The 27,378-nt window shown below is 58.6% G+C and overlaps 1 protein-coding gene across 1 annotated transcript in view; it reads right to left on the bottom strand.

Annotated features, from left to right (window-relative positions):
* Nucleotides 1-8,610: 8,610 nt before the first annotated feature.
* PKD1L1 (polycystin 1 like 1, transient receptor potential channel interacting) overlaps nucleotides 8,611-27,378 on the bottom strand; it is a 59,004-nt gene continuing 40,236 nt past the window's right edge. Inside the window, exons 36-53 of the mRNA XM_070424856.1 lie at nucleotides 27,090-27,209; nucleotides 26,170-26,326; nucleotides 25,835-25,973; nucleotides 24,992-25,076; nucleotides 24,512-24,688; nucleotides 23,415-23,533; nucleotides 21,287-21,397; nucleotides 19,948-20,056; nucleotides 17,491-17,574; nucleotides 16,787-16,953; nucleotides 16,240-16,474; nucleotides 15,044-15,148; nucleotides 14,729-14,869; nucleotides 14,062-14,196; nucleotides 13,223-13,423; nucleotides 11,006-11,167; nucleotides 9,886-10,062; nucleotides 8,611-9,017 (exon numbers count right to left, since the gene is read on the bottom strand). Coding sequence (XP_070280957.1) covers nucleotides 8,976-9,017; nucleotides 9,886-10,062; nucleotides 11,006-11,167; nucleotides 13,223-13,423; nucleotides 14,062-14,196; nucleotides 14,729-14,869; nucleotides 15,044-15,148; nucleotides 16,240-16,474; nucleotides 16,787-16,953; nucleotides 17,491-17,574; nucleotides 19,948-20,056; nucleotides 21,287-21,397; nucleotides 23,415-23,533; nucleotides 24,512-24,688; nucleotides 24,992-25,076; nucleotides 25,835-25,973; nucleotides 26,170-26,326; nucleotides 27,090-27,209 — 2,466 coding nt within the window. The 3' untranslated portion in view covers nucleotides 8,611-8,975. The remainder of the gene's footprint in view (nucleotides 9,018-9,885; nucleotides 10,063-11,005; nucleotides 11,168-13,222; nucleotides 13,424-14,061; nucleotides 14,197-14,728; nucleotides 14,870-15,043; nucleotides 15,149-16,239; nucleotides 16,475-16,786; nucleotides 16,954-17,490; nucleotides 17,575-19,947; nucleotides 20,057-21,286; nucleotides 21,398-23,414; nucleotides 23,534-24,511; nucleotides 24,689-24,991; nucleotides 25,077-25,834; nucleotides 25,974-26,169; nucleotides 26,327-27,089; nucleotides 27,210-27,378) is intronic.

Raw genomic sequence — 27,378 nt, 5'->3', positions numbered from 1 at the left:
CCCAACTGAACATCAGCCAGACGCTCGCCCGGAGCCAGGTGGAGGCGGTCTGGCCGGATGGCGAAGGGCTAAGCCGATTACCGCACAACGATGCCGGTTAGGGAAGATGTACTGTCCCCATTAGCGGCGGCCGGCGGAGAACAGGATCTGCGTCCGGCATTCTCGATGGGCAGCCTGGCCAGGTCGGAGTTCGGCCCCGGGTCCACCCATCACGTCCGTCAGGGGGAAATGGGCTCGGGCTCTGGCCTCGAGGGGAGCAATAGGAAATCTTGTTACAGAGCGAGGGGTTCGGGTTCCTCTCATGCTCCTCGGGCAGCAATGAAGGCCACTCGCTCTGCCATTGACTAGAACGTGACAAAGACGGTCCAGAACCAGGGGTTCCGGTGAGATCCCTCTGCCTCTCCCTGCTCTCTCTTCCTGCTGCCGCCTCTCCTCCCACAGGTCCCAGCACGGGAAAGCACACGTGTTCTAGAGCTATTTCACTGAGGGACTGCCGTGAGGTTGGGTGCGGCTGGGGGATGATCCCCGGGAGGCACTGCAGGCTCCGTCCTGGGTGGGAGAGGGGACAGCGGAGAGGAAAGGCGGGACCTGGGTGGGAACCTGCGCCAGGGCCCGGACAGAGCCGGGGTGCTGGCCGCTGTGTGTTCTTAGACCGTCCAGGCATCGCACGTTCTCCTTCATTCTGATTGTTGCTGGAAATGCCAGTTTCCTGAGCTTTCGATGCTTTCCCAGGAGCAATCAAGGGGAAGACAACGTGGATACGGACCCTGCAACCTGAGTGCGGAAGCTGCCATTTCCCCTCTGAGTGCCAGACGGAACAGGGTGCCTCGAGGTAGCCTCGGCCCCCCGGCACCTTCCGCGGCGCAGTGGGAAGGCCATGAATTCAGAGGCACCAGGCAGAGGCGATGACCGACAGACCAGACACAGCCGGCAGCCCTTGATCTGGGGACACCCTCTCCGCTCCCATTACTTTTGATTGTTATTCCTATAATTTCCTTTTTATACATCTTATGACGTAGGAGACATAATGCGGGCCACATGTGCACTTTCCTCTAATGCTCAGAGGATCCAAGAATCAGGACAGAGAATTACAAGGCTGTAAAAACAATCACATCCGGAGATCCGCTAAGAGCTTTGGCTCCACATCTTCTCCCCAAATGTCCACGTCCACAGAGAGCCTGCGCCCGGGGAGGCGTTCAAAGACCTTTCACGAGGATTGTTTACAGTTAGAAGACCCAGACAGGCTCATGTTTAAAAAAATGTGAAGACTGAAAACGTTCCTGCCCAAAGAACTCATCATCTTCCGTGCACTGTGTGCAGCTCAGATGGGAATCAGACTATTTGAACCAGAAGGTTTCCACTCTCCGGGGCAACACCCATTTCACAGAGGGCGGGCGTGTGGGAGACGCGCCGGGCTTCCGGCTGTGTTCAGGCCTCACCGCACCACCCCGAGCTCTCTGGCAGCGCCAGGCCTTTCGGTGTCTCCTGTCCACCCCGAGCACCGAGACTCCAGGTTAGGGACAGGTTCTCGTCAGCACAGCGTCGTGACCACACGTCTGAGGCATGCTCACCGACTGTGGGACACCCGTGTCCCCGGCTCCCCTCCACCCGAGTCCTTGTGTGACTCGTCCCCACCCCCTCTCCTTCTCCCAAGGTCACCGCTGTGCTGACCTTGGGTGTCATCCTCAGTCCCGCTCAGCCTTGTACACAGTGACCCACCCCCGTCCGCGGTGTTGCCTTCCGTGGTTTCAGTTGCCCATGGTCAACCACAGTCTGAAAATATTAAATAGAAAATCCCAGAGATAAGCAACTCATACGTTTTAGATCACATGCCATTCTGAGTGGCGGTGAATCCTCCCACCCTCTGGCTGTGCTGAGTCCCAGCACCGGGCGTCAGCAGGCTGGGCTCAGGGCATGTTCACATCCGGGCCTCAGTGGAAGGGCTGTGTTCGGATTCCAGACACGCAAAGGCCAAAGGAGCCCACTCCACGACCCACCCCCAGGAGACGTGGAGGGACTGCACTGAGCTGGACAGCAGGCACTGGCTGGTGCAAGGGAGCGTTTGAGAGAATAACCTCACTGGAAAGGTGAGCATCGGCAACGGTGCTAGATCAGCCACTGACAGAGCTGGTGAGAAGGTTAAAAGGCTCGCGTAGGAAAAGTGACCATAATTAGGACAGTGATGTCCAACCACAAGCTCTGGGCCGGGAGGGGCGTGCTGTGGCCTGGGAACAGGATGAAACAAGTCCTTATCCACTTAGAATAGAACTAGGCTGCCACCTGGGAACCAACAGGCCCACAAACTGAAGCACAAAGCACACGAAGGAGGAGCGATAAGCACCACTGAAGAAAGTCATCAAACCTCGAGGAGGACAGCCAGGAGGGAGGAGAGAGGAGGCTCCGACCTGCAGGAGCCGTGAAGGACTGACTTGCAGCGGTGCGCACCACCAATAAACACTTTAAATGTGAACGGACTCATTCTCCAATCAGAGACAAGTGGCAGATGAGTAGAAAAACAGGGCCCACCTACTCGCTGCCTGCAGGTGACTCATTGCAGGTGTGAGGACACGCAGACTGAAGGGAAGGGATGCAAATAGAATCAAAAGGAGGTTGGAGCAGCTGCATGCATAGCAGAAAAATCAGCTTTCAAAACAACACTGTAATGAGCGACAAAGACGGGAGTTACAGAGTGATACAGGGTCAATCCAAAAGAGGACCTAACATCTAAAATAACAAAAGCATAATATGCTAATTAGACCAGACATCCTTCTGGACGTCCCTCTGGACAACCTTCCAGACGAAGCCGGGGCCAGAGGGAAACCGGTGCTGGCAGCCAGGGGAAGGATGGTCTACTCTTGCATGAATTTCGTGCATAGGCCTCTGGTTTGTAAACATGTACACACTCAACACAAAAGCACCTGAATATATAAAGTAAATATTAACAGACCTGAAAGGAGAAAGAGACAGCAATACAATAATAGTGGGGGTTTTAATACCCACCCCACTTACATCAATGGACAGATCATCAGACAGAAAATCCACAAGGAACCGTCAGCCTTAAAGGACCTCACACCACAAGGACTTATATACAGGATATCCCATCCCAAAGCAACAGAACACACATTGGTTCTCAAGGGCACAGAACTCATTTTCCAGGATAAAACATATGCTCGGCCACAAAACAAGTCTTCATCAATTCAAGAAGACTGAACTCATATGAACCAACTTTTTGAATCAAATGGTATGAAACCAAAAATTAACTACAAGAAGAAAACTGGAAATTTCACAAATATGTGAAGATTAAACAACATGCTACTGAATAACCAATGGGTCAAAGAAGAACTCAAAAGAGAAATAAAAAAGTGCCTGAGACGAGCAAAGATGGAAGCATGGCATGCCAAAATGTGCGGGTGCCCAAAGCAGCTGTAAGATCATAGAGATAAACGTCGACACAGAAACAAGACTCAGACAACCCAGCGGTGCACCTCAAGGAGCTAGAAAAGGAAGAAAAAATAAAGCCCAAAATCAGTAGAAGGAAGGAAATAATAAAGATCAGAGAAGATATCAATGAAATACAGACTTAAAGGGCAACAGAGAAGAGGAAAAGAGCTAAGAGCTGGTTCTTTGAAAAGATAAACAAAATGGACAAACCCATGGCGAGACTCAACAAGAAAAAAGATATTGGACTCAAATAAAATCAGAAATGAAAAAGGCGATGTTATAAAATATCACAGAAGTACAAAGGAGTGTAAGAGACTATGATGAATAATGATATGCCAACAAACTGGACAACCTGGGAGAAATTATTAAATTCCTATAAACATTAACCTATCAAGACCAAACCAGGGTTAAGCAGAAATCTGAATAGCCCGGTGACTAGTAAGGAGATTGGATCAGTAATCAAAAACCTCCCAACAAACAAAAGTCCAAGTGTTCCCTTAAAAATGGGAAGAAGATGGGAATAGACGTTTTTCCAGAGAAGACACGCAGATCGCCATCGGGTATGAGAAGATGCTCAACATCACGGATCATCAGGGAAATGCAGGTCAGAACAAGAGCTGTCCCTCACCTGTCAGGACGGCTGCTGCCGAAAGAAACAGTAAGTGCTGGTGAGGACGGGGAAAGGGAGCCTGAGGTGGGGATGTGAACTGGTGCAGCCACGATGGAAAACAGTACGGAGGTTCCTCAGCAACATAAGAGAACGAGCACATGACCCAGCAATTCCACTTTGGGGTATTTTTCTGAAGGAAATGAAATCACTAACTGGAAAAGGTATCTGCACCCCCATGTTCACTGCAGCATTACTTACACTAGCCAAGATAGGGAAGCAACCTCAGTGTCCATGGACGGAGGAAGGGTACAGGAAATGCGACACACACACACACACACATGCTGGAATACTATCCAGCCATAAGAAGGAATGAAATCTTGCCATTTGTGACAACTTGAATGGACCTCAAGGGTATTATATTAAGTGAAAAAGATTCTTATATGTGGAATCTTTAAAAAACCAACCAAACAAAAACACAACCCAAGCTCACAGATACAGAGAACAGATTGATGGTTGCAGAGGAAGGAGTTGGGGGATAAAATAAATGAGTGCAGGGGATATAAATTTATTTTAAAAAATTTAAAAGAGAGTAACGAATGTAAGAGCTGGTTAATTCTGTTGAGAATTAAAAAAGACAAACAGCCGAAACCGGTTTGGCTCAGTGGATAGAGCGTCGGCCTATGGACTGAAAGGTCCCAGATTCGATTCTGGTCAAGGGCATGTACCTGGGTTGTGGGCACATCCCCAGTAGGGGATGTGCAGGAGGCAACTGATCGATGTTTCTAACTCTATCTCTCTCCCTTCCTCTCTGTAAAAAATCAATAAAGTATATTTTAAAAAAGACAAACAAACCCCAGCTCCTGGGCTCCAATCCGCCCTCCCCTCCCCCCCCCCCCCCTCGCCATCTGTGGCCAGGACCACACGCAGGGGCAGTGCCGGTGAACTCAGACGCCCGTTCCCAAATGGTAAGTGGCTGATCTGACGTGCCTGCCTCGGGCGGACAGTCACTCTAGGACAGAGTCTATGAACAGCCCCCTTGGCCTCTGGGAACATACACACAGCGGCTGTGAATGGGCTCCAGCTGTCCTGTGTTTCTGAGAAAATGGAAGGATGGTTGGTGTTCTTTCGAGCCTGGTTCATGGGGTCACAGCTGATGTGACGTCAGGGGGAGTGGGGCCCCCTGTCACCGGGACAGTCAGAAAGGCCAGCCCCGCCGTTCGCTCACTTCAGCCCCTTCCACAAACCAGGTCTTCTGTGCTCGTCCATCACAGCTTAATCCCTGGGATGGAAATGAGGCCGAGATTCGATTTCCCGGGAGCTTCATTAGAAGGAGGAAAATTGAATTTACCCAGGACGGAAGAAGCGGTTGAATGAGGAACATGACCGGTGATTGAATTTGGGTCCCTGCACACTCCCTGTGATTCGATTCTGACCCACGGACCCAGCACCGAGACGGCACAAGCCTGCCTTCCACGCAGACGCTGGCATCCGCGGGACCAGCCCGGTGGGGCATCTGCGCTGAGGAACATGTGGCCAGCTCGCTCCTCAGGCAGAACCGGGTCCTGGAGGGGGGCGGGGTCCTCAGCCGCCCCTGACAGCTGTCCCTCAAGCCCTCAGCACCCTCCCAGGGCAACTGTCTGCTGTTCCTCTGAGATGACGAGGCCTCAGGCTGGGGACGCCGATGAGAAAGCGCCGGGCTGGGCGTCACTTCTGGAAGGAGCTTCCATGGGGAGGGACCCGCAGCCTGGGGGGCCCAGTCCTCCTGGCTGAGCTTCTGGCCCCGCCGGCCCCTCCATGGCGCCCTGTCGGGTCCTGCCCGCAGGGGAAGTACTGTTTGCGAAAGGCCCACAGCCCGCTCCACGCTGGGTTACTGAAGAGGGAGTCCCCACGTGGAAGCCCCAGCAATGAGAGTTCTAAAGAGACACAGCGCCCAGTGCCAGGGCGAGGCAGGCGCTGCCCCGGTGCACGGCTGTGAGGGCACTGCCTTTGTCTCTAAAGAGCAATCTGCAATTATTCTGGGCTGAACTGTGTCCCTCAAATCCTGGTGCTGAAGTCCCAGCCCTGGGCCGGCAGAGTGTGGACAGAGGGCACAGGCGCCCGCCCCCTGCCCGTCCTCTGTCTTGAGAGGCAGGATGACCGCAGGGGCCCCTCGGCTTTGGGAGCTGACACAGGTGGAAGGCATCCCATGGAAACCTCCTTGTGTGGCCTGGAGCAGCCCTGTGACCTCTGACCCCCACGGAAACAAGGCGTGTCTCCCTGAGTCTCCCTGGCAGCGAGGTGGGAGAATAAACCTGAGCCACTGTGCACTCCCTTCCCTGCAGGTGAGGAAGGCCAGGCCCTGCGGCCCTCTGATCACTGCTCTGGTGTTTAAAGTGGAGACAGAGGCTCCTTCACCCTCTCCCAGAGGCAGGAGCACTCCCAGCCCGGCCTCCCCTTCTCTCCCCAGTCAGATCGGAGCCTGCAGGGCTCAGTGGCCAAACACAGGCCCTGGACACAGGCCCAGACTTGGTCCTGGGACAGGCCTGGGAGAGGCTTTGGAACCTGGCACAGCCAGGCCTGGGGAGATGGCAAGGCCCAGGGGGCTGTGTCCAGCGCCCCGAGGGGGATTACAGAGGACAGCACCCCCCGCTCCCGCAGGGCATACAGGAGGCGGCGTGTCTCCAGCTGTTTCTCGGCGCGCTGGCAGGAACCTGCGGTGCCCCAGCAGCGTGAGGGTTTGCTGGCTTCACCTCCCGCGCCCTCACACTTGAACTTGTGCTGAGCTGGCGGCAGGGGATGACAATGAGGATCATTTTCCTGTTTCCTCGATGGCTGAGGGTTTGGGCAGCTCCCATTTGCATATCAACCAGTCAGCTCCTCTTCCTTTGCCGTGTCACGCTTGGCCTGTCTGATGAATCTGCCTTTGCGTGCTGAAGTGGAGGCGTGCTCTCACGTCCTGTATACGATTCTTTGTCAGGTCCACGTGTTACGTGTTAACAATCTCTCTCCTCACTCTGAGCTTTCTTGTCACTTTGTTTATACAGATGAAGTTTTTAAAGTTTTAAATATGAAAAGAAATTAAGAAAAGAATTCCACTTGCAATAGCGTCAAGAAGGGTAAAATACTCAGGAATAAGTTTAACGAAGGAGGTGAAAGGCCTGTACGCTGAAAACCAAAGAAACTGAGGACGACACAGCTGAATAGAAACGTGCCCCGGTTCTCGGATTGGAGAACTGACACTGTGAGCACGTCCTCAGTGCACAAAGGGATCCACACGTTTAATATCATCTCTACCCAAAGGCCAATGGCATCTTTTTTCACAGCAACAATAAACAATCCTAAAATGAGCATGGAACCACAGAAGACCCTGCAGAGTCAAAGCAATCTGAGATAAAACATACACAAAACACTTCCTATGTCACACTACATTGCAAAGCTATAGTCCTCAAAACAGTATGGTCCTGGCATGAAAACAGACAGAGACAATGGGACAGAACAGAGAGCCAGGAAAAGGCCACACGCCTACTGTCACCTGGCGTTGACAAGGGCCTGGGCGGGAACACACAGCGAGAGGACAGTCTCCTCACAAACTGTTGGACAGACTGGACACGACCTCGGCCCACACCGTCACCAACAGTGACTGCAAACGGACTAGAGAGGCGCCCACAGCGAGACTCGGGCCTGCAGCACACGGACCCCGGCTCAGGGGCAGCCCGGCCCTCCTGCCACCTTCCCTGCCAGGACAGATGCCCTGGAACACGGGCTCAATGACTGCTTCTGGATGAAGGAATCGCGAGAACAGCCAGCCACTCCAGAGCCCCTGGGACGAAACAACAGCTGCAGTGAGGATGTATTCTCCGCGTCTTGTGACTCTGCTGGGGGAGGCAGGTGCTCTCTGGTGCCCAACAGGCATGGTGCGAGCCACAGGCCACAAGACTCAAGCAGGGATCTCCCGTCTGGACACCCTGTCACAGCTCAGAGATGTAAAATGGGGCCCGATCCCAGCCTGCCAACCACGCACTCGACTCCCCTCGAAGAGGAGACCGCCGTGTTCCCAGAGGCAGCGGTGCACACGGAGACTAAAGTGTGTGCTCCGAGCAGGCCCGTGGCTGCCAGGCCCCGCACCACGCGCCCACGGGGACCATCCCGATTCTGGTGGAACCGCCCGCAGGCTCCACTGGACTCTGCTCTAGGCGGGCGGGCACCTTGCCCGGGGTCTGCCTGATCCGGAGACCCCTGACCCTCCCAGGGGCCTGGCCCACCCCTGCCCCATCGCAGCCCACACCCCAAGACTCCGGAGCCGTATCCACAGCTGCCTGCTCTCACGCCCCTTCTCCCACACTCCAAAGAGGCATTTTGAATCCAAAAGTAGGAGCGAATGCTCCAAATGCAATAACCAGCTTAGCAAATTCTGATCTGAGCCTGCAGGTCTTTAAAGTTTCAAACATCAGCCCAGCCAAACTCGAAGTGTCCGTCTGCATAACCATTTCATGTTGAATTAGGGAATCAGGAGAACGAGAGCTATTAGTCTGCAGGATTCAATTGTTAACTTTACAAAATGAGGACTTCATTTCAAAATCTTATTTAACGATCTGACTTCCATCCTGGCCCGTTTCGTTGCATTTATTAGATTTCTGAGATAACTTGCACGATCAGACTCAATAGACAGAATAGAAATTCTGCAAAATAAGATTTTAGCCTTTGATACCGAGAGAGTCAGTTAGGCAGACGTACAAACGAGTCTCCCACTCGCAGCTCCAGGCGCCTGGCAGAGGACCCGGGAAAGAGCCGAGGTGGGTTCCACCCCGCCTCGAACCCGGATGAACAAGTCTGACACGTAAACCTGATTCCACGTGGCTTCTCACTGCGCGTGGGAGCTGGCCCAGTGGCACCTCTGGGGGCCTGGCGTTCCTCGTGCGTGAAGGAGACCCGTGTTGTAAGCACCTCAGCACAGCCCAGGCCGCAGCGGTTTCTTGATGCCTGAGGGCTGAAAGGAAACAGATCCCACATCAACCTACATGAGCGGTAGAAGGAAGAGCAATCAGTGCCCCTGCCATCGGTGGGGAGGCCCCTTGGGCACCCAGGCATGGAGACCGTGGAGGCAGAAGACGTGGTGGCATGCGCACACTCAGGTGGGAAACCCTGTGTGCCTGCCACAGGACAGCCTGGAGGTGCCCGTCCTCGCTCTCCCCCCCACCCCGCACAGCTGTGTGACCTGGGACAAATTACTTGACCTCTCTGTGCATTATCAGAGTGAGTCAGGAGGAACAATGTGGAAACCCCACCTGGCACTGCCACGTTCCCCGGGTGCTCTTGGAGGCCTGCAGCCCTGGCAAAGCTGGGCACCGGTGTTGGGGAGGGGGCCACCCAGGGTAGTCCCTTTGCCCAGTAGAAGGCCACTGCGTGCAGCTCCTCTCCTGTGGGAACTGGGGCCAGGAGAGGAGGAGGCAGAGGAGAGCCCAGGAAACCCCGGGAGAGGCTGGCAGCTGGCCTTTCGCTGCACGAGTCACTGGGGAACCCAGGGAACAACGGGACCGCTGGGTCCGATCCTCACCCTCCCACAAAGATGCCATCTTCACTGTGAGTGGCTCAGGCGAGAAGCAATGCCCCGAAGTTAGAAACTCACATGGGGCTGTTTCCAGCTTTAGTCAGACATTCCTGTCCCCAGGTGGAGCTGGAAGTCCCGTCGCACATGCTACACCGACCCTCAGTTCCCGCCGGAGCGCCCCTCGCCACGCTGTCACCCACGCTCCCGGGACAGGCATGCACACGGGGTGTGGAACGGCGACTATCTCCCGCTTCCTCTGAGACCTACACAGTGAAGAGAACGGATACACCCCTTTTCCCGTGCTTACCCCCGCAGCCTGGTCATCAGACGCCCCCAGCGAGGGGCTGCCTTCTGCCCCGGCCCCAGCCTGCGGCGCGTCCCGGGGCGGCTGCGCTGGGAGAGGGACGGTGAGGCGGGCGGACAGACTGTCGATCTTCAGCAGCAGCTCATCCAGCAGGTCTGCAAACTCATCCAGGGAAGGGTTCTGGAGGGAGGAAAAGAGACTAGTACGGCCTCCAGGAGCCTAATCCCCCTCATTCTCTGAAGCCTTTCATGGCGATGACCTTAGGTGGCATGTGCTGTGTCAGGGAGCGCACAGGACCTACATCTCCGTGCCCTCACGCACTGCATCATACACAGGCGTGCACAGACCCTCACGTGGTACAAAGCGTGCACACCTGTCCCTCATTCAGCACATCACACAGGTGTGCATCTAGGCCAGTGGTTCTCAACCTCGGCTGCACATTAGAATCACCTGGGAATCTTTTTAAAATCCCGATTTCTGGGCCTCATCCTCCGGAAATTCTGTTTCTTTGTTATGTACTAATGTTGTGGCCCCACCCCACAACAAAGAAACAGAATTTCCGGAGGATGAGGCCCAGAAGTCAGGATTTTAAAAAGATTCCCAGGTGATTCTAATGTGCAGCCAAGTTGAGAACCACAGATCTAAGTGCTAAGGCTCAGACACCCGCATGAAGGACTGTAAAGTGGACTTGGAGGCAGTCATCTACGGAAAGTGCGACAAGCAGTGAAGCCCACGCACGCCCACTGCCACCACGGGTGCAGCTGGCTCAGAGCTGCCCTGGGCGGCGCCGGAACACCAGCCCTCGCAGCAGCTGGGCCCAGTGTGCACACACCTGCTTTGTTCTGTTTGACTCAGGTCGGGGGGGCCGACACTCGGTGGCTAAAAGGACAGAATAGGGCGTGTGCGATGGGGAGAATCCCAACGCCCCCCTTGCCGACCCTGCAGGGTCATTCGAGGACAGAGGAGTTAGTGGGGGAGCCTGGGCTTGTGAACTGTCAGTAAAGGCCTGTGGCTTTGCAGGGATATTGGTGCAGAATCACAGTCTCGCTTTGATACTAAAAGCAAACTTCTGCATCGAAACCGTCGCCTTGGACGGGCTCGCTGATGCAAGCCCGGAGCTTACGTGGCTTGTGGCCGGCTCAGCCTCCTCCGGCGGCCGCCTCTCCAGCCCCAGCGCAGAGCAGGCCGCCCCCCACACGTAGGCCATCACGTCTCCAAGTCTCACAAGAGATTGGCTTTGAAAAGATTTTCGTTTGGGAACAAAAGCCATGAGGGAACCTCTGAGCTGGAAAAAAGGAAAAAATAAAGACAAACTTCATGTTATTAAGCAAAAAATAGCTTTGTGACTTTGCTCAACTGTAAATGGAGATCATCTCTGACATTTTATTTCCTGTCCATAAGGCAGCAGTTGCGTAGCAAAAAAGGCAGGCAGCTCTCTCTCATGAACTGAGCTAAACTGCAGCAAGATTCTGAACTGGCCCTGCGTTTCCACAGGCGAGATCCGCGCCTGCGTTTTGGCTCCCCCTAACGGGCCCCACGGGCTGTGCGTGACCCCGCCCCACCGCGCTCCCGCCTGGAGACCGAAAGGGCCCCGCAGAAGGACACAGCTTGCCCTTGTTACACAAACCAGCCAGCGAAGGTCCCTGCAAATTGGTCCCGGGCGGTTTGTTTCCCGCTGCAGGCTGAGACCTGCTAGCCCAGAAGCTGGCGTGCACTCTGGATCGTGTAAAGAGCACAGACAGCAGCGTTTTAGCCCTTGGGAGCTGCTGTGTGTCCCACAGAACCTCACAGACAGCTGTCGCCCCTGGAAGACAGGGCCCTGCAGGTATAAGCCCCAGTGCTGCTGCCCTTGGGAGCTCTCCGACCTGGAGACTTCCCGTGTGTTGCTGGGCAACTTCCCACACACAAAACCCTCCCCAAGACTGCCTTCCCCCTCTCCCCATGACACAGCCCTTGGAGTGTCTCAAGGTGTGAGGGACATAGGCACATGTGAACCTGTCACCATGGTGTCCACATGCAGCTGTGGGGTCGGGTGGGCAGCTAGGGGTCTGGATTGGTGTAGCCAGGGAAGCTCCTAGGGCAGCCGTGGGCAAACTACGGCCCGCGGGCCGGATCCGGCCCTTTTGAAATGAATAAAACTAAAAAAAAAAAAGACCGTACCCTTTTATGTAATGATGTTTACTTTGAATTTATATTAGTTCACACAAACACTCCATCCATGCTTTTGTTCCGGCCCTCCGGTCCAGTTTAAGAACCCATTGTGGCCCTCGAGTCAAAAAGTTTGCCCACCCCTGTCCTAGGGTGACCCCACACTGAACGCTGTCTTCTGAGACTCAGGATTTACACATGGTGGGTGGAGGGGCGGGGCTACAGGGAGGCGGTGAGGTGAGGCGCGTGGCCCACGTGCCATCAGGCTCCCAGGGGCACTGTGCCTGGTCGGACACAGAGCAGGTTCCCGGCACTGTCTTCATAGGAACACCTGGAGAAGTTTCTGAAAATTGGGGTGCTCGGCCCCACCGCTGGGAAAGGAGACAGCAAACCTGGGGAGGAACTAGGGAGGACCCGGCTGAAAACCCACAGACCAGGGTGCCAGAGCAGGCAGAGGGTGGGGAGGGGCGGGGCGGGCGGGGCAGGGTGGCGATAGCAGGAGGCCTACCTACATCTTCCTTTCAGGTGAGCAGTGAGAAACGGTTAATACAGGTGAGCTGAGCCACTGCAGGGACAGAGGACTGCTAAGGAAGCGTTGTTTACTGAGATGGGACTATCAGCTGATGTCCTGTATTTTTACTTGTAAGTCATCAGCCCCAAGTAGGGGCGGCAGGGAAGGTCACGGGGAACCATTGAAGGAGCTTAAGCCAGAGGCTGTGTGTGTGCAGGCATGTGTGTGCGCACATGTGTGTGTGTGTGTGTGCATGTGGTGCGTGTGACATGACTAGGTTTGCATGTGGCAGATCAGCAGGAGGGTGGGACGCAGGGAGCCCCATTCCTAACTCAGCCCCGAGCCCAGAGAACATGTTCTGTGCAGCTGGCTGATGGGAGATACTCCAGAAGATGGGAAGATCGAGGTAACAGGACAAGGAGCAGCTTGCACAGCTACAGTGAGATTCTGCCTGAAATCAGGTGGGAGAGAAGGGGTGTGGCTCAGGCTGGGAGGCTCCCTGGAAGAGGCAGCATCCTGGAGTGATTGGTCATCTTGTTGAAACTGTCTAGCCAACTGGACCAGGTTCAGCCCTGCCCCACGCAGGAGAGATGGGCCTCGGGAGTCATGACCGTGACATTTGGCCGGCAGAGGATGAAACGTCTGCTAACCCTGCCCTCAGAGTCCAGGCTGGGCACGTACCATTCCTACCCACAGAGTGGTCACTGCTGCCAGGAGGGCTGTGCAGCGCCCAGCCTTGGAGAGGCCCGGGAACGTGTCTCTTTGGCTGCTTCCTGGAAAATGGTGGGAGGCGTCTGCGAAGGTGCCCGATGGAAGAGCCACAGTAAGGAGCGGAGTCCCACGCAGGTGGGCGTGGGCGGCCAGCACCAGGACCCCCGCCAGCTGCAGGGGAAAACCCGCCACATTGACCTTTTGAGCATGAGGTCATGGGAGCCCCAGAATGTGGCGGGAGCTTCTAAATGCTTTAAAATAAGGAAAAGCCTGGAGGAGCCATTTTTGGATTGTTGATCACATCATCTGGTATAAGACCTTGGCCCCTCCCCAGGCCTCCTGCACCAGCTCCGCCCTACTCGTCCCAGGCGCTCAGCCCAGGCACCCTTCTCCCCTGGTCCTCCTCCCACCAGCGCCCCTCCTCCTTGCCATCTGCACCCTGAGCTGCTGGAGGCCATGCCTGCTGCCAGGGGCACCTGTGTCACTGTTTCTGCTCCTGGTGCCCTCGAGGGCTCAGTAAAACAAGCCACGTAGGAAAAGAGGGGGAAGAGCAGTCTCGTGCTGAGTGTAGCTCAGTGATGTCCAGTGTCTGTGGTAACAGGCCAGGAACTTGGCCCGACACACGCTGTTCCCTCATCCACCCACACAGGCACGAAGCGAGGGAGGTAAGAAGGCCACGCACCGCTCCTGCACCGAGCGAGCACCCAGGAGGTGGCTCTGACCACACACATCATAACAATAACACGCCGGGGAGAGTCGGAGCAGAGCGTGTAAATGCCCTAACGCTATCCTGAGAGGAGAATTCTCACCCCTGGTGCGAGGACGCCCGCGAGGGAGCGGCGTGGGGCGAAGACGCAGGACGCCACTGCGCTGTGAGAGCCGAGCAGACGGAGGCACTTCAGGGTCAGGAGGAACGACAGGATTCCCTGGAGCCACCTCGCCCTCTGCGGCAGAGAACACAGCAGCCAGCGTCACCCTGTTACAGGGCGCACAGCGTCATCACCCCTGCGGGCCGGGCACTAGGGAGGCGTGTCCTGGGGTGAGGAGCACCCCAGCCACGATGTGAGAGGGTGCGCGTGTCAGGCTGCAGAGGGAAGGCACGAGGGAGGAGCAACTAGAGTTAGAGCTTTTCGGAAGGGCCAGCTCCAAGTCTGATCTTGCGGCTCCATAGCGGTCAGGCCTGCTCAGGCCCGGCGCTGCCCGTCGCAGCCTCAGGACCGAGTGGGGAAGGCCACCTCCACACGGCACGGCACGTGGAGAACTCAGTGCCCCCGCCCCGCTCCTGTGTGGGAACGAGTGCCTGATCGACAACATTCCTCACGCACGTTTGAAACATTTAATCTTCATAAAACTAGAAGCGCCCCGATTTCTACTGATGGAGCCTGGGCTCCGGGAGAGGAGATGATAGAACAAGAGCCGCCTGGCTGAGCAACAGCAGGCCCAGGCCCACCTGTGTGGCCCCAATGCCCGTCCTACCTGATTCCATGATGCCATGGGACTGAGGTCCACAAAGCCCCGCAGGAGTCCCATGTGCAACTGGTCGGTCACCTCCCCGGCCAGAGAGAGCAGGTGGCCGGAGGCTGCGTACCAGGCAAGGCCGGCCCCGGCGAGGGGCAGCTGCGGGGCAGAGAGAGACCGTCAGACTGGCTGCGGCCTGGGGTGCAGGGGATGACACCGCCTCGGTGCCTTCAGGCTTACGCCATGGGGTCGGCCCTGCGCTGGCTGAGCGGGTGCGCAGGCAGGCCCGGCATAGCTATGTCCGCTGCGAGTTGTGAGGGACACAGGGCCTACCTCCAGCCAGGCCCCGGGTTTTTGCCAGTAGCCACGGACGCCCTCCTCGGCCAGGCGGAAGAGCTGGAGACACAGGTGGGTCAGGGTGAGTGCCAGGAAGGCCAGCTGGAGGAGCGCGAAATAAGAGATGACAAAAGTCCCGTGAATTGTGTGAGAAGCTTGAAACCCCTGCCTACCCTCAGGAGTGGGCTCCATCCCAGCATGTTCTTGGCCGTGTGGAGTTCTGAGACACACGTGGTCTTTGCAGGCCCCCGGGCATTTGCACCTCTCCACCCACCAGCCTCAGAGACCCGCCCGCTGATGCACGTGGGCTCGAGACGGGTGCCCTCATGGAAGCCCTGCCCTGTGAGTACTGCCCAGCGCCCAGGGCGTCTCCTGACCACCCTGCCACCCCCAATCCTTCCTCATGATGCTCAAGAGAAAGAGTGCTCATGAATTTGGAAAACATATGAACTGTATTAACAGTTTCCTTGGCCACGTCAAACCTTTGAAAGATCCTGCACATAAGAAATTTCTTAAAGTTCTGTCTATGATGATCTCACCTTGATGATTTCCCATCTACCATGACTTCACTCACCCCCTCACCCCCTCACCCCCCCTCGCCCCCTCACCCCCTCATCCCCTTACCCCCTCACCCTCTGATCCTCTCACCCCCTCACCCCCTCCCTCCCTGAGAGCAGCAGTGGCCCTGGCCTGTCTGAGGTTACGCGGCCTTGTAGGGCCCTGTGCACCTTCCAGTGAACGCTTTAAAACTAAAAACGCCTCTTTGGGACCCCTCCCTCCCTCTGGGGACAAGGGAGCGTGCTGCTGCCACAGATCACGTGCTGGGCCCCAGGACAAGAATGAGAACAGTAGCAGCCATGCCACAGAAGCTGGAAGGTGTGTGGACAGCATTTGGTAGCCCACTCATCTTTGGTTCTCACAGGGTGAGGGACGTCAGTGTCTGAGTGGAAGCCTGTGTGAGGCACAGGCCATGGCAGCCTGGGTGAGCCCTGGACAGGGCCTGGGCTTCAGTCCTAAGCCCCCCACATGGCATCTGTATCCCGAGAGCTCTGCATTTGCACCAGCCACGCAGACTGGCTGATTCCCCTGGGGGTCTTCCTGTCCTGTGCCCACACCAGTGGGCATGGCAGGGGTCTGTGGAGGGCACGTGGGGCACTGTGCTCCACGGGTGGCCGAGAGGCCAGTGAGCTCACCTGGGAAAGCAGCAGGTGGTACCTGGGGGCTGAGTCACTGTGGAAGACGGTGACCGACTCCACGAGGGGGGAAAGGGTGAGGCCCCCGGCCGGGAGCAGCTCAGCATGCAGGGACACGCTGGAGAAGAGGCGGGTGGGAGGGTTGTAGAGGACGAAGTGCACGGACACGGCCCTGGTGCGGTGGTCCACCCAGCGGCGAGCCCTGAGGCCAGTCAGCACTGCGCGGGCTGTGGGCCTGCAAAGCGTGCAAGTCAGAGGGGGAAGCCGTGCAGGGAGGCTTCCAGCCCAGGCCCTGCCGACCCCTGCCGACCCCTGCTGTGGCCCTGCATTCACAGGACTGCACGTGTGGCCGTCTGTGTCCTCTGACTCCTCACTGCCCACTGCCCCTCTCTCCTTGCCCGGGTGGGACCCCAAACTGAGGAGGCCTGGAGAAGGGCAGCCTTTCCTGTCCCAGGGGCTCACTTGGGAGAGATCGCCATCTCTCGCCCAGGCCATGGGAACGATGGACAGGCAAGTGTGGACGACTTGGACCCCCAATCACACTGACCTTGTCCTGCCCAGGCTCAGCTCACAGTGCTCCCTGCAGGCTGTGGGGTCACTTGGGGCCACTCTTTGGGTCTCTGCATTGGTCACAGAGGGGGTTTCAGAGCCTCCAACTTTGGGGTGACATGTAGGTAGAGAGTCTTCCGGGAGCACGGAGAGCGGCCTGGGAAGCTGCAGAGCCAACCAGAACCAGAGCAGGAGTCAGAGGCGGTGCCACGTCTGCCCTCACCCTGGGGTGTCTGGCCGGGCCGTGCGGGCACATGCTGACCTCAAACATGGCCCGAGCCCCTCAGTCCCCTGCGTGGCCCCCGGCTCCCGCCTGAGCCCAGGACCCGGCCCCTCAGGAAAGGCTGCACCGGGGGTGACCCCATTCTGAGCTGGGACGTCAGTGAGTTTCCATCACCAGCGATGCAGGGACCTGCCGTCCTCATCCCCCTCCCGTCAGGACAAGGTCTGTGACATTCCAGTTTGAGATGGAAGCGCCTGGATTTGCAGGACCAGGACGGAGGCCACTCGGGGAGGAGTTGGGCCAGAGGAGAGGGAGGTGAAGGCGGTCGCCCCCGCCCCCCAGCCCAGTGCCCACAATTCATCACAGCCAGAGATGGCGCCAAGGGCCTGGGTTTCCTGCCCATGGGTTGCTCAGACTTTTCACATTCCATGTGTTTTTAGAAATAAAAAGAAAGAGCATCTGACCTCGTCGCTTCTTACCTCACATGAAGGGCCAGGAGAAAGTTTTATTTGCTTAAGGACTGCCGGCCCTATGAGGTAGCATGTTCCCCCGAGAGCTCCAGGCTGCGGGAAGGAGGACATGGCCGCACTGAGAGCCTGCAACCCTCACCCAGCACAGCCACACTGTAAGCCTGCACACCCTCACCCAGCACAGCCACACTGTGAGCCTGCACACCCTCACCCAGCACAGCCACACTGTGAGCCTGTACACCCTCACCCAGCACAGACACACTGTGAGCCTGTACACCCTCATCCAGAACAGACACACTGTGAGCCTGTACACCCTCACCCAGAACAGACACACTGTGAGCCTGCACACCCTCACCCAGCACAGCCGCACTGTGAGCCTGCACACCCTCACCCAGCACAGCCGCACTGTGAGCCTGTGCCCCTCACCCAGCACAGCCACACTGTGAGCCTGTGCCCCTCACCCAGCACAGCCACACTGTGAGCCTGTGCCCCTCACCCAGCACAGACACACTGTGAGCCTGCACACCCTCATCCAGAACAGACACTGTGAGCCTGTACACCCTCATCCAGAACAGCCACACTGTGAGCCTGTACATCCTCACCCAGCACAGCCACACTGTGAGCCTGCACACCCTCACCCAGCACAGCCACACTGTGAGCCTGCACACCCTCACCCAGCACAGCCGCACTGTGAGCCTGTACACCCTCACCCAGCACAGCCACACTGTGAGCCTGCACACCCTCACCCAGCACAGCCACACTGTGAGCCTGCACACCCTCACCCAGCACAGCCGCACTGTGAGCCTGTGCCCCTCACCCAGCACAGCCACACTGTGAGCCTGTGCCCCTCACCCAGCACAGCCACACTGTGAGCCTGTGCCCCTCACCCAGCACAGACACACTGTGAGCCTGCACACCCTCATCCAGAACAGACACACTGTGAGCCTGTACACCCTCACCCAGCACAGCCACACTGTGAGCCTGCACACCCTCATCCAGAACAGACACACTGTGAGCCTGTACACCCTCACCCAGCACAGCCGCACTGTGAGCCTGCACACCCTCACCCAGCACAGCCGCACTGTGAGCCTGTGCCCCTCACCCAGCACAGCCACACTGTGAGCCTGTGCCCCTCACCCAGCACAGCCACACTGTGAGCCTGTGCCCCTCACCCAGCACAGACACACTGTGAGCCTGCACACCCTCATCCAGAACAGACACACTGTGAGCCTGTACACCCTCATCCAGAACAGCCACACTGTGAGCCTGCACATCCTCACCCAGCACAGCCACACTGTGAGCCTGCACACCCTCACCCAGCACAGCCACACTGTGAGCCTGCACACCCTCACCCAGCACAGCCACACTGTGAGCCTGCACACCCTCACCCAGCACAGCCACACTGTGAGCCTGCACACCCTCACCCAGCACAGCCGCACTGTGAGCCTGTACACCCTCACCCAGCACAGCCGCACTGTGAGCCTGCACACCCTCACCCAGCACAGCCACACTGTGAGCCTGTGCTCCTCACCCAGCACAGCCACACTGTGAGCCTGCACACCCTCACCCAGCACAGCCGCACTGTGAGCCTGCACACCCTCACCCAGCACAGCCACACTGTGAGCCTGTACACCCTCACCCAGCACAGCCACACTGTGAGCCTGCACACCCTCACCCAGCACAGCCACACTGTGAGCCTGTACACCCTCACCCAGCACAGCCACACTGTGAGCCTGCACACCCTCACCCAGCACAGCCACACTGTGAGCCTGTACACCCTCACCCAGCACAGCCACACTGTGAGCCTGCACACCCTCACCCAGCACAGCCACACTGTGAGCCTGTACACCCTCACCCAGCACAGCCACACTGTGAGCCTGCACACCCTCACCCAGCACAGCCACACTGTGAGCCTGTACACCCTCACCCAGCACAGCCACACTGTGAGCCTGCACACCCTCACCCAGCACAGCCACACTGTGAGCCTGTACACCCTCACCCAGCACAGCCACTGTGAGCCTGCACACCCTCACCCAGCACAGCCACACTGTGAGCCTGTACACCCTCACCCAGCACAGCCACACTGTGAGCCTGCACACCCTCACCCAGCACAGCCACACTGTGAGCCTGTGCCCCTCACCCAGCACAGCCACACTGTGAGCCTGCACACCCTCACCCAGCACAGCCACACTGTGAGCCTGTGCCCCTCACCCAGCACAGCCACACTGTGAGCCTGCACACCCTCACCCAGCACAGCCACACTGTGAGCCTGCACACCCTCACCCAGCACAGCCACACTGTGAGCCTGTGCCCCTCACCCAGCACAGCCACACTGTGAGCCTGCACACCCTCACCCAGCACAGCCACACTGTGAGCCTGCGCCCCTCACCCAGCAGCATCATTCTGGACCTCCGTGTTGTTGCCACGACCCCGCCCACTGCGGTGGTGGAGCAGAGGGAAGCCCACCTGAGCACCGGGCACGCCGACCGGGTACACGCCATCCAGCAGTGTGGTCAGGCTCCAGTCCCACCAGGCATCCACGCTGCTTAGGCTGCCGGAGGAGCTCCTGGCACCTCTTAACGCAAGAGCAGAAACTCAAAGTAAAAAGTCACTTCTGTAACTAGATGGCAGGCAGGCTGGTCTGCGGGAGCTAGCGGAAGCCTCTGCACCGTGAGGCACAGGGCCCTGGAGCGCCTGGCCCCTGAGCGGCAGCGAGAGGACAGGACAGGACAGTGGACTCATTCCTGGTGGCTCACCCGCTCCGACACCCTCTGAACCTGCGCCACTGGCTAGGACCACCGCCTGCCCGGCCCTCTTCTGGGCGCTGGGGACACGGACAATCAGATCCCTGTCCTGTCAAATCCCACGTCACAAACACATAAGCCGAACACATCAGTGACAAACATCAGGGAGAGAAAACAGCGGGAGACACCGGCGTGGGCCGTGGGCAGGGGGCAGGGGAACCTTAGTTTGAGCAGCCGGGACCTTCAGCACGCGGGTACGTTTCAGCAGAGATTGAAGGCGATGGAGGAGCCCACAGGGACGTCTGAGGGGACACAGGCACAGGCCAGGATGGGCATGTGCCAGGGGTGACGGGAGGGAAAGGAGGCTGCTGAACGGGGGCTGAGCCAGCGCGGGACCCGCAGATAGAGACAGGGTGCTCTCTACACCACCACCCGCTGGCCATGGCTTCTCCTCCCTCCCCGCCTGCAGACCAGTGCAGCAGGCCCAGCTCTGACGGCTGAGGTCAGACGAGGCACACAGCCAGGCGCACACAGCACAGAGTGAGGGTCAACAAGCCTAGTGTGCTGCCTCCCAGTGAACTGCTGTCCGTGAGGTGTCCGTCTGCCACCCCGCCCCCCAGGAAGCTGACTCCAGGACACTGAGCGCTTCAGACCACGAAACCCGTCAGCTCAGCCGAGGCCCACGCTGAGCAGAGCCTGGACATCGTGACAAACCCGGGCCACACACAAGGAAAGGAGACAGAGCAACATGGAGCTGGTGGCAGGTCAGTGACATGTCACCAATGTGTGGACTCAGAGGAGGGCAGGGCGGGCCACCTCCCTCCCCATCATGGCCTTCACCGCTCAGAGCTTCCTGCGTTTCCAGAGCCCAGGCTCCCACTGCCCCCCTCCCCGCTGCACGGGCTCCTGGGCCAGCTGTGTGCCACCCTGAGCGGCTGGAGGCCCCAGGGTGAGCTTCCCAGGTCCAGGAGGCCACCCAAATGATCACTTTGTTGAGCACGTGGTGCCACCTGCTGGCAGGAACTGTCCGTAACCGACCGTGAACACGGCTCCGGGCCTACCTGGTGAAGGTGTTCCGGATGGCGTGGTTGAGGGAGTGTTCATCCCGGGGGGAAGGTGCGTGGGTCATAAGCAGGTGTAGGAGCAGCATGAGGACGGACATGCAGGTGTCCCTGTAAGAAAGACATTGGGAATGGCGTCTTCACAGGCCGCTGTGCAGACCAGCCGACCGTTTCCAGTGGACACTTTTGTGTAAGGGTGAGGTCTGTGAGGAGGCTCATGTTTTGCATATTGGCCTCCAAGTTCCCAGCACCATCCTCAGAATGAACTGCCTTTGTGCTTTTGTCAAAGACCTGCTGGGCATCCGCGTGGGTCTATGTCCGGGCTCCATCCTGCTGGTCTGCGTGTGCACCACGCGGTGTCTCGGGTCCAGGGCTTTAGGCCCAGCCCTGAGGTTGGGGACTGGCCGCCTCAGACTGTCCTTTTCCAGGATGGCTCTGGCCAGGCCAGCCCCTTGCTTCCCGCACACATTTGGAATCAGTCTGTCGGCATCTACAAGCTCAGCTTGCAGGTTCGGGTTGAGACAGCCCTGACTACACTGGAAAGATCTGACACGGGGCCATGCAGCACGTCCGGCTGTGAACGCAGCGTCTCTCCCTTGCTCCGGCGCTGAGCTCTTCTCTCGGGTCTTGTGGTTTTCAGATCCCAACTCTGCGCTTCCTTCCACCCGGGGCTGAGCGCTTCGCTTCCGAGTGCCGCCTGGGCTCCCACCGACTCGATCCTGTGACCCTTCGGGCCCCTGTGCTAGTGAATCCCAGGAGCCTTTCTCAGGATCGTTTGGGGTTTTCTGTGTAGACTATGCGCGCCACCTGCCAACAGGCTGTTTTATTTCTTCCTTTCAAATCTATAAGCTTTCCGCTCTTTCCCTTGCCCCTGGCCCGGCTGGGACTTCCTGGGAGGGGCAGCAGGAGCCGGCTTCTACCTGAACAAGCACCCACTGTCCCAGCAGGTGTGAGGGAGGTGGGGTCACAGAGGCCCCCTATGAGTGTGGGGACAGTCCCTTCTAGTCCTACTTTGCGGAGAGGTTTTCTCGTTCTGTTTTCATGAAGGAACATCGATGGTGTCAAATGCTTTCTGTACATCTCCCGAGATGCTCTCATGACTTGTCTTGTTGGATCCGTCCAGACGGTGAACCACGTCAACTCCTTCTTGTGTCTCTCACCCCCAGGTAGCACCGTGTCTGTCTCCGTTGGTCTCTCCCGCCCTCCCCGAGGCGCGCAGGGTGCTGACCCTGGGAACCACGAGCGGGCACAGAGCCTGAGCACATTAGGACCCGGCTGAGTGGGGGAGGTCACCCTGCATGGGACGTGTTTGCTGTCAGGAGACACTTGGCGTCTGGTCCTTCTTTTTCCTCCTTTATGTTGGTCGCTGTGATGATCGGTGTTTAGGCCCATGAATTCATCAAAGGCTGCCCACGGTCAGGTGGGGCTCTGTCACTTCCTGTAGGGCTGTGGCAGGTCCATAGGGAAAAAGGGCCAGTCAGTCTGCCACCACTTCCCAGGCCTGGAGTCCATGGAAAGATGGCCGAGCCTCCATTGTGTTGGCTAACACTGGTCCCGGGGGTGGCATCTGGTGCCCTCATGGCTGCCCCCTCCAGCGTGTGGGTGTCAGGGATTCCCACGTGCTTCACGAACAGCACCAGCAAGATGAGAGGGAGAGCAGGCGATGCCTGGAAGTCAGAGAAAGATCCGCTGCCAAGTGCACAAGGCTCCCCACAGCCATCCAGCCCCACCCATGACCAGGTGGGGGTGTCATCCAGAGAAAGGTGTCAGAGGCCACACTGGGGAGGCTTACCAGGCACATGCACTTCCTAACCTTTGGGTTTCATCTAAAAAGCATCATGTCGATGTTGCGCTGAGCTCCACAACGTATTTAACAGGCAGAGGTTTGAGAACATTGCCCCCAACTCCATCCGCGTCCCAGGTAGAGGTGTTTGTCTTACGGCTCCAGCACCGTGTATGTCCCGCCTGCTCACCACCAGCTCCTGCAGAGCCCGGTTACTCCAGCTTCTTGGCATCCCGTGGACTGGGGCGCACGGCGGTGGCTCTGGGCCAGCGAGGCGTCCCCCTTCGCTCCCCCTCCCAGATGCTGGCAGGCTGCTCTGGACAAGAGTGTGGGACCTCCACCCACCTCAGCACTGCCCAGGTACGCGTCTGTCTCCGCATCCTCTCCCGCGTGGCCCTGAGCCACGCTGTGGATGGTGGACGTGCCCTGCGCAGGCGACGAGCTCGCTGTCGCTCAGCCAAGACCTGTGGGGAGGAGAGGGCCGTGGGCCTGGGGCTGCAGAGCAAGGGGGTGAGGCCTAGGTGCCCGCCAAGCCCAGGAGGATAGGGTCACCGCCTTTGCATTGGCCTGAGGTTTGTTGGGCAGCTGTCCGGGGAGGCAGGAGACTGTTCTCACTCTGTCCCGTCGCCATGGCCACGCTGGCAGGGCCCCGACACAGTCTCGGTCACATCCAGCTACAGGGCAGTTCGCTTCCAGAGCTCAAATTGGGGAAAGCCATTTTAAAGTGCACTCGTGCCCGGCCGGCATGGCTCAGTGGTTGGACATCGACCTATGAACCAGGAGTCACGGTTCGATTCCCAGTCAGGGCACAGGCCCGGGTTGTGGGCTCCATCCCCAGTGGGGAGCGTGCAGGAGGCGGCCCATCCATGATTCTCTCTCATCATTGATATTTCTATCTCTCTCTCCCTCTTGCTTCCTCTCTCTGAAATCAATAAAAATATATTTAAAATAAATAAAGTGTGCTCTTAGCAAGAAATGACCTTTGCTTTCCATGGTCACAGCTCCCGACTAGTCATTCCACATGAGCACGCGAGGCCCACGCAGGCCACAGGCACCCCCGTGGGGCTGGCACACCTCTCTCTCCTCTTTGTCATCCATGCGGCCAGGACATGCTGTGCACGCGGGAGCAGCTGATCTGGAAGGAAGCAGGAGGGAGGGAGGAGGTTTCTGTGAGCCCATTGGCGTGCAAAAGGCCTCTACTTCTCCAAAGTCATAGCCAAGAATCAGTCCTCCTCTGCTTCAGTGTAAAATAAGCTGGTTTTCTCATGGTCTGGCTCCTTTGGGATCAGGGCGAAGGTAAGGGCGCTTAAGAACTAGAACGCCCCAGAGGTCTCTAAAGGTGCAGCCAAATTTGGATTCAGAATGTGATTCAGACACGCACACCGAGGCCACGGCAAGCTCTCTAAGCTCAGTGACCCTGCAGGCCCCAGACCCGTCCTCACCCTCCCAACCACGCCTGGGCCGCGGGGATAGCTGCAGCAGGGCGCGTGGGGCATGTGGGTGCAGGAGAGCCCCGCCAGGCCTGTGCCCAGGCCCTCGGTGGCCTCCTGTAAAGACTCAGTGAAGAAGCTCTCGTCGTCTCTCCTTTTCCAAGCGAAGCCCAGAGCCACCAGGCCCACCTGCAGGGACAGGGACAGCGCAGTCACCACGCCCTGTCTGTGCCCCATGGAGCCGGTCAGGACCCCAGGGCTCAGTTCCCCTGCCTTCACTCCCGCCCGCCTGCTCCCAGCACGGCCTCCCTAAGGCTGATGTCCTCCGGAGCACTGGGCGCCGAGGGCCGTGTGAGACCGACAGCCACCACCGTCAGCCCTGCCTCCCGCCTCTCATCCGGCTGCGACACGGCAGGGACACATACCCACACGCAGGCACCATCCCCTCCCGGCCCGATGGTGGACGCGACTCCCACGCAGAGGGCTGCTCACCATGAAGGGCTGGGTGACGAAGACACAGCAGGTCACGGAGATGGTCAGCAGGCACAGCCACTGCCCACACTGCGTGGGGCCGAACCTGCCCGGAGACACGCCGTCACCTCCTGTCTGTGCTCAGGGCCTGGCGGACCGTCCCCCATGACAGGGGACTGATGAAGGTGGGGCGCTGGGCAAGGGGCAATGGGTGGGCCTGTTTTTCTGCCCAACAAAGGGGAGTGAGTCCCCTCCTGCTCAGAGACGGAGACGGAGATGGAGATGGAGATGGATGCGGGGTGGAGGGGGCAATAACAGTAATAACAGCCTCACATCTGCTGAGCGGAGCAGGCCCATCCCTGAGCTAACAGGGTCGCTAAGGATCGCCTCTGCTCCCCTAACCCCGAGAGGCACCATCCGCTGGGACTCTCGTGGTTTAGGACGTGGCCCTTACAGCCATGACGAATGACCCTGGAGTTGCTGGCGATGGGCCGAGCTGCCGGGGACCAGCCAAGCAGGTGTGGGGAGCACAGCATCACCCCTACGACACAGGCTCTGCTTCCTCTCCCAGGTGTGTGCTTCCTCCATCGTCAGGTGACTGCTAAGGGCATGCTCTTCGCCTGTCGGAGCTCAGCAGCCGGTTCCCTCCCACCTTGGGGGGGTCCTGCGAGCTCTCCTATCGTGGGAGCAGTGAGCTCCCATGGGTTTGCACAGGACGCTCTTCGCCCCGGACGACAGGGGAGCCGCGAGGACTAAGACAGCCAGAGCCACTTCTGCCCCACCTTACAAGCTCCCCAAACCCAGGAGTTTCCTTATGGACAGTGGACTTGCCGTCCAAAGACCTGAGAATGTTTCACAGCTCACCTGTACCCTAGAAACACTGTCCCCACGCCACAGGCCACAGAGACCATCCCACAAATGGCCCACGCTGCAGAGCGCAACCACGGCCGCGGCGCCCTTGGCCACGGGGTTGTGACGTGTCCTTCGAACGCACGGCTGGGGGCTAAGGAAGAGAAGACAGAGGCCAGCATGAGAACAGCCCTCGTCGTGTCCAACCACACCCAGTGTGCTCACTGATTTTGTGTCACCTGCCTGGCTCACAGGGTGCCCAGCTCCCACGCCACACCCCAACTCTCCCGACGGCCAATGCAGGACGGGCAGGAAGGGGCCAGGCGTGGCACACCCTCCACCCACGTCACCTTGTAAACCGAGAATGCAGTCTCTCTTCTCCCTCAGAGCCCACTGGCCAAGCTCAGCCCCGCAGGCCTCCAGCTCAGGGGGCGGCTGGGTGGCCCCATCGCCGCTGGCTGCGCTCTGGGCCTGGGCTCCCCGACAGAGAACGGCCGGTGCGCTTCCCTAGAAAAGACCAGGTGAGGGTGAGGTTGTGCCCCGGGAACGTGGTGCCCTCCACAGCAACTCCCTTGTGAGCCTCTCGGGAGGGCATGGCCTGGCCAACCTCGTCATGCCTCAGGCTGGGATGGATTCTGGGGGAGGCGCAGGGCAGCCCCAGGCCATGACAGGACACTAACTACTAACAGGCTCCTTGAAGCCGAGAGTGAGTGTGCACCTGCCCCTGGGTGGCCGTGTGACCTGGGGCAGGGGGTGAGGTTCGGGCAGAAGGATAGGGAGCCAGCCTGGTGTGGGGACAGGACAGCGGAGGCAAGAGCAGCCAGAACACAAGCCTGGGGATGAGTGCCATGCTCAGGGGCGGGTTCTGAGCAAGGACTTGAGTCCAGAGAGCACGGGAGCCACACCCGACACGCTGCCATGGACGAGAGTCCACTGAAGCTACAGTGGCTGAGGCCTGGATGGCGGCACCCAGCACAGGCAGTGCCTCGTGTCCCCTCACTCCCTCCGCTGCCCAGCATCTCTTCCACGGACCTGCCCACCCCGCCCCAGCCCTCGCCCTGCACTGGGCCTGGGGCCTCTGTCCCCCACAGGACCCATATGTACTCATGGCTCCTCATGCCCTTCCCACCCTGAGCCTGGCCGTCTGTGGCTCCCAGGGCAGGCGGGGCTGCGCTCAGTGGGGCCACAGGCCTCCTGCAGGGTGAGGACACATTCAGGACGGCCCCCCAGGGCCTGCCTAGGACAGGGCCGTGCAGATGGGACCGGGCACCTGGCTGAGCCTGAAGAGCAGCGACAAGAGCTGTGCCCCCGGAGAAGCCAGGAGGGTGCACAGGAAGCCCGTCCAGAAGGACCCGAGGGGGACGCCGGCCGGGCCGACACTTGGCGGGAGCTGCAGGGACAACAGAGAAGCATCGCCCCAAGTCAGTGCGGCCCAGAGTGCGGTCATTTGTCATCATGATGCAGCCCATGTGAGCAGGTGCATCGTGGGTAATCACACGGGCAGTCATGTGAGTGCGTGTGTCGTACTTCACGAAGTTCTCTCTCCCTGAACCTCGGAC

Source organism: Myotis yumanensis, unplaced genomic scaffold (assembly GCF_028538775.1).
Source record: "Myotis yumanensis isolate MYYU_CA2020_CCGP unplaced genomic scaffold, mMyoYum1.0.hap1 SCAF_9, whole genome shotgun sequence".
Lineage (NCBI taxonomy): Eukaryota > Metazoa > Chordata > Mammalia > Chiroptera > Vespertilionidae > Myotis > Myotis yumanensis.
This window is presented reverse-complemented; position numbering and strand designations above follow the sequence as displayed.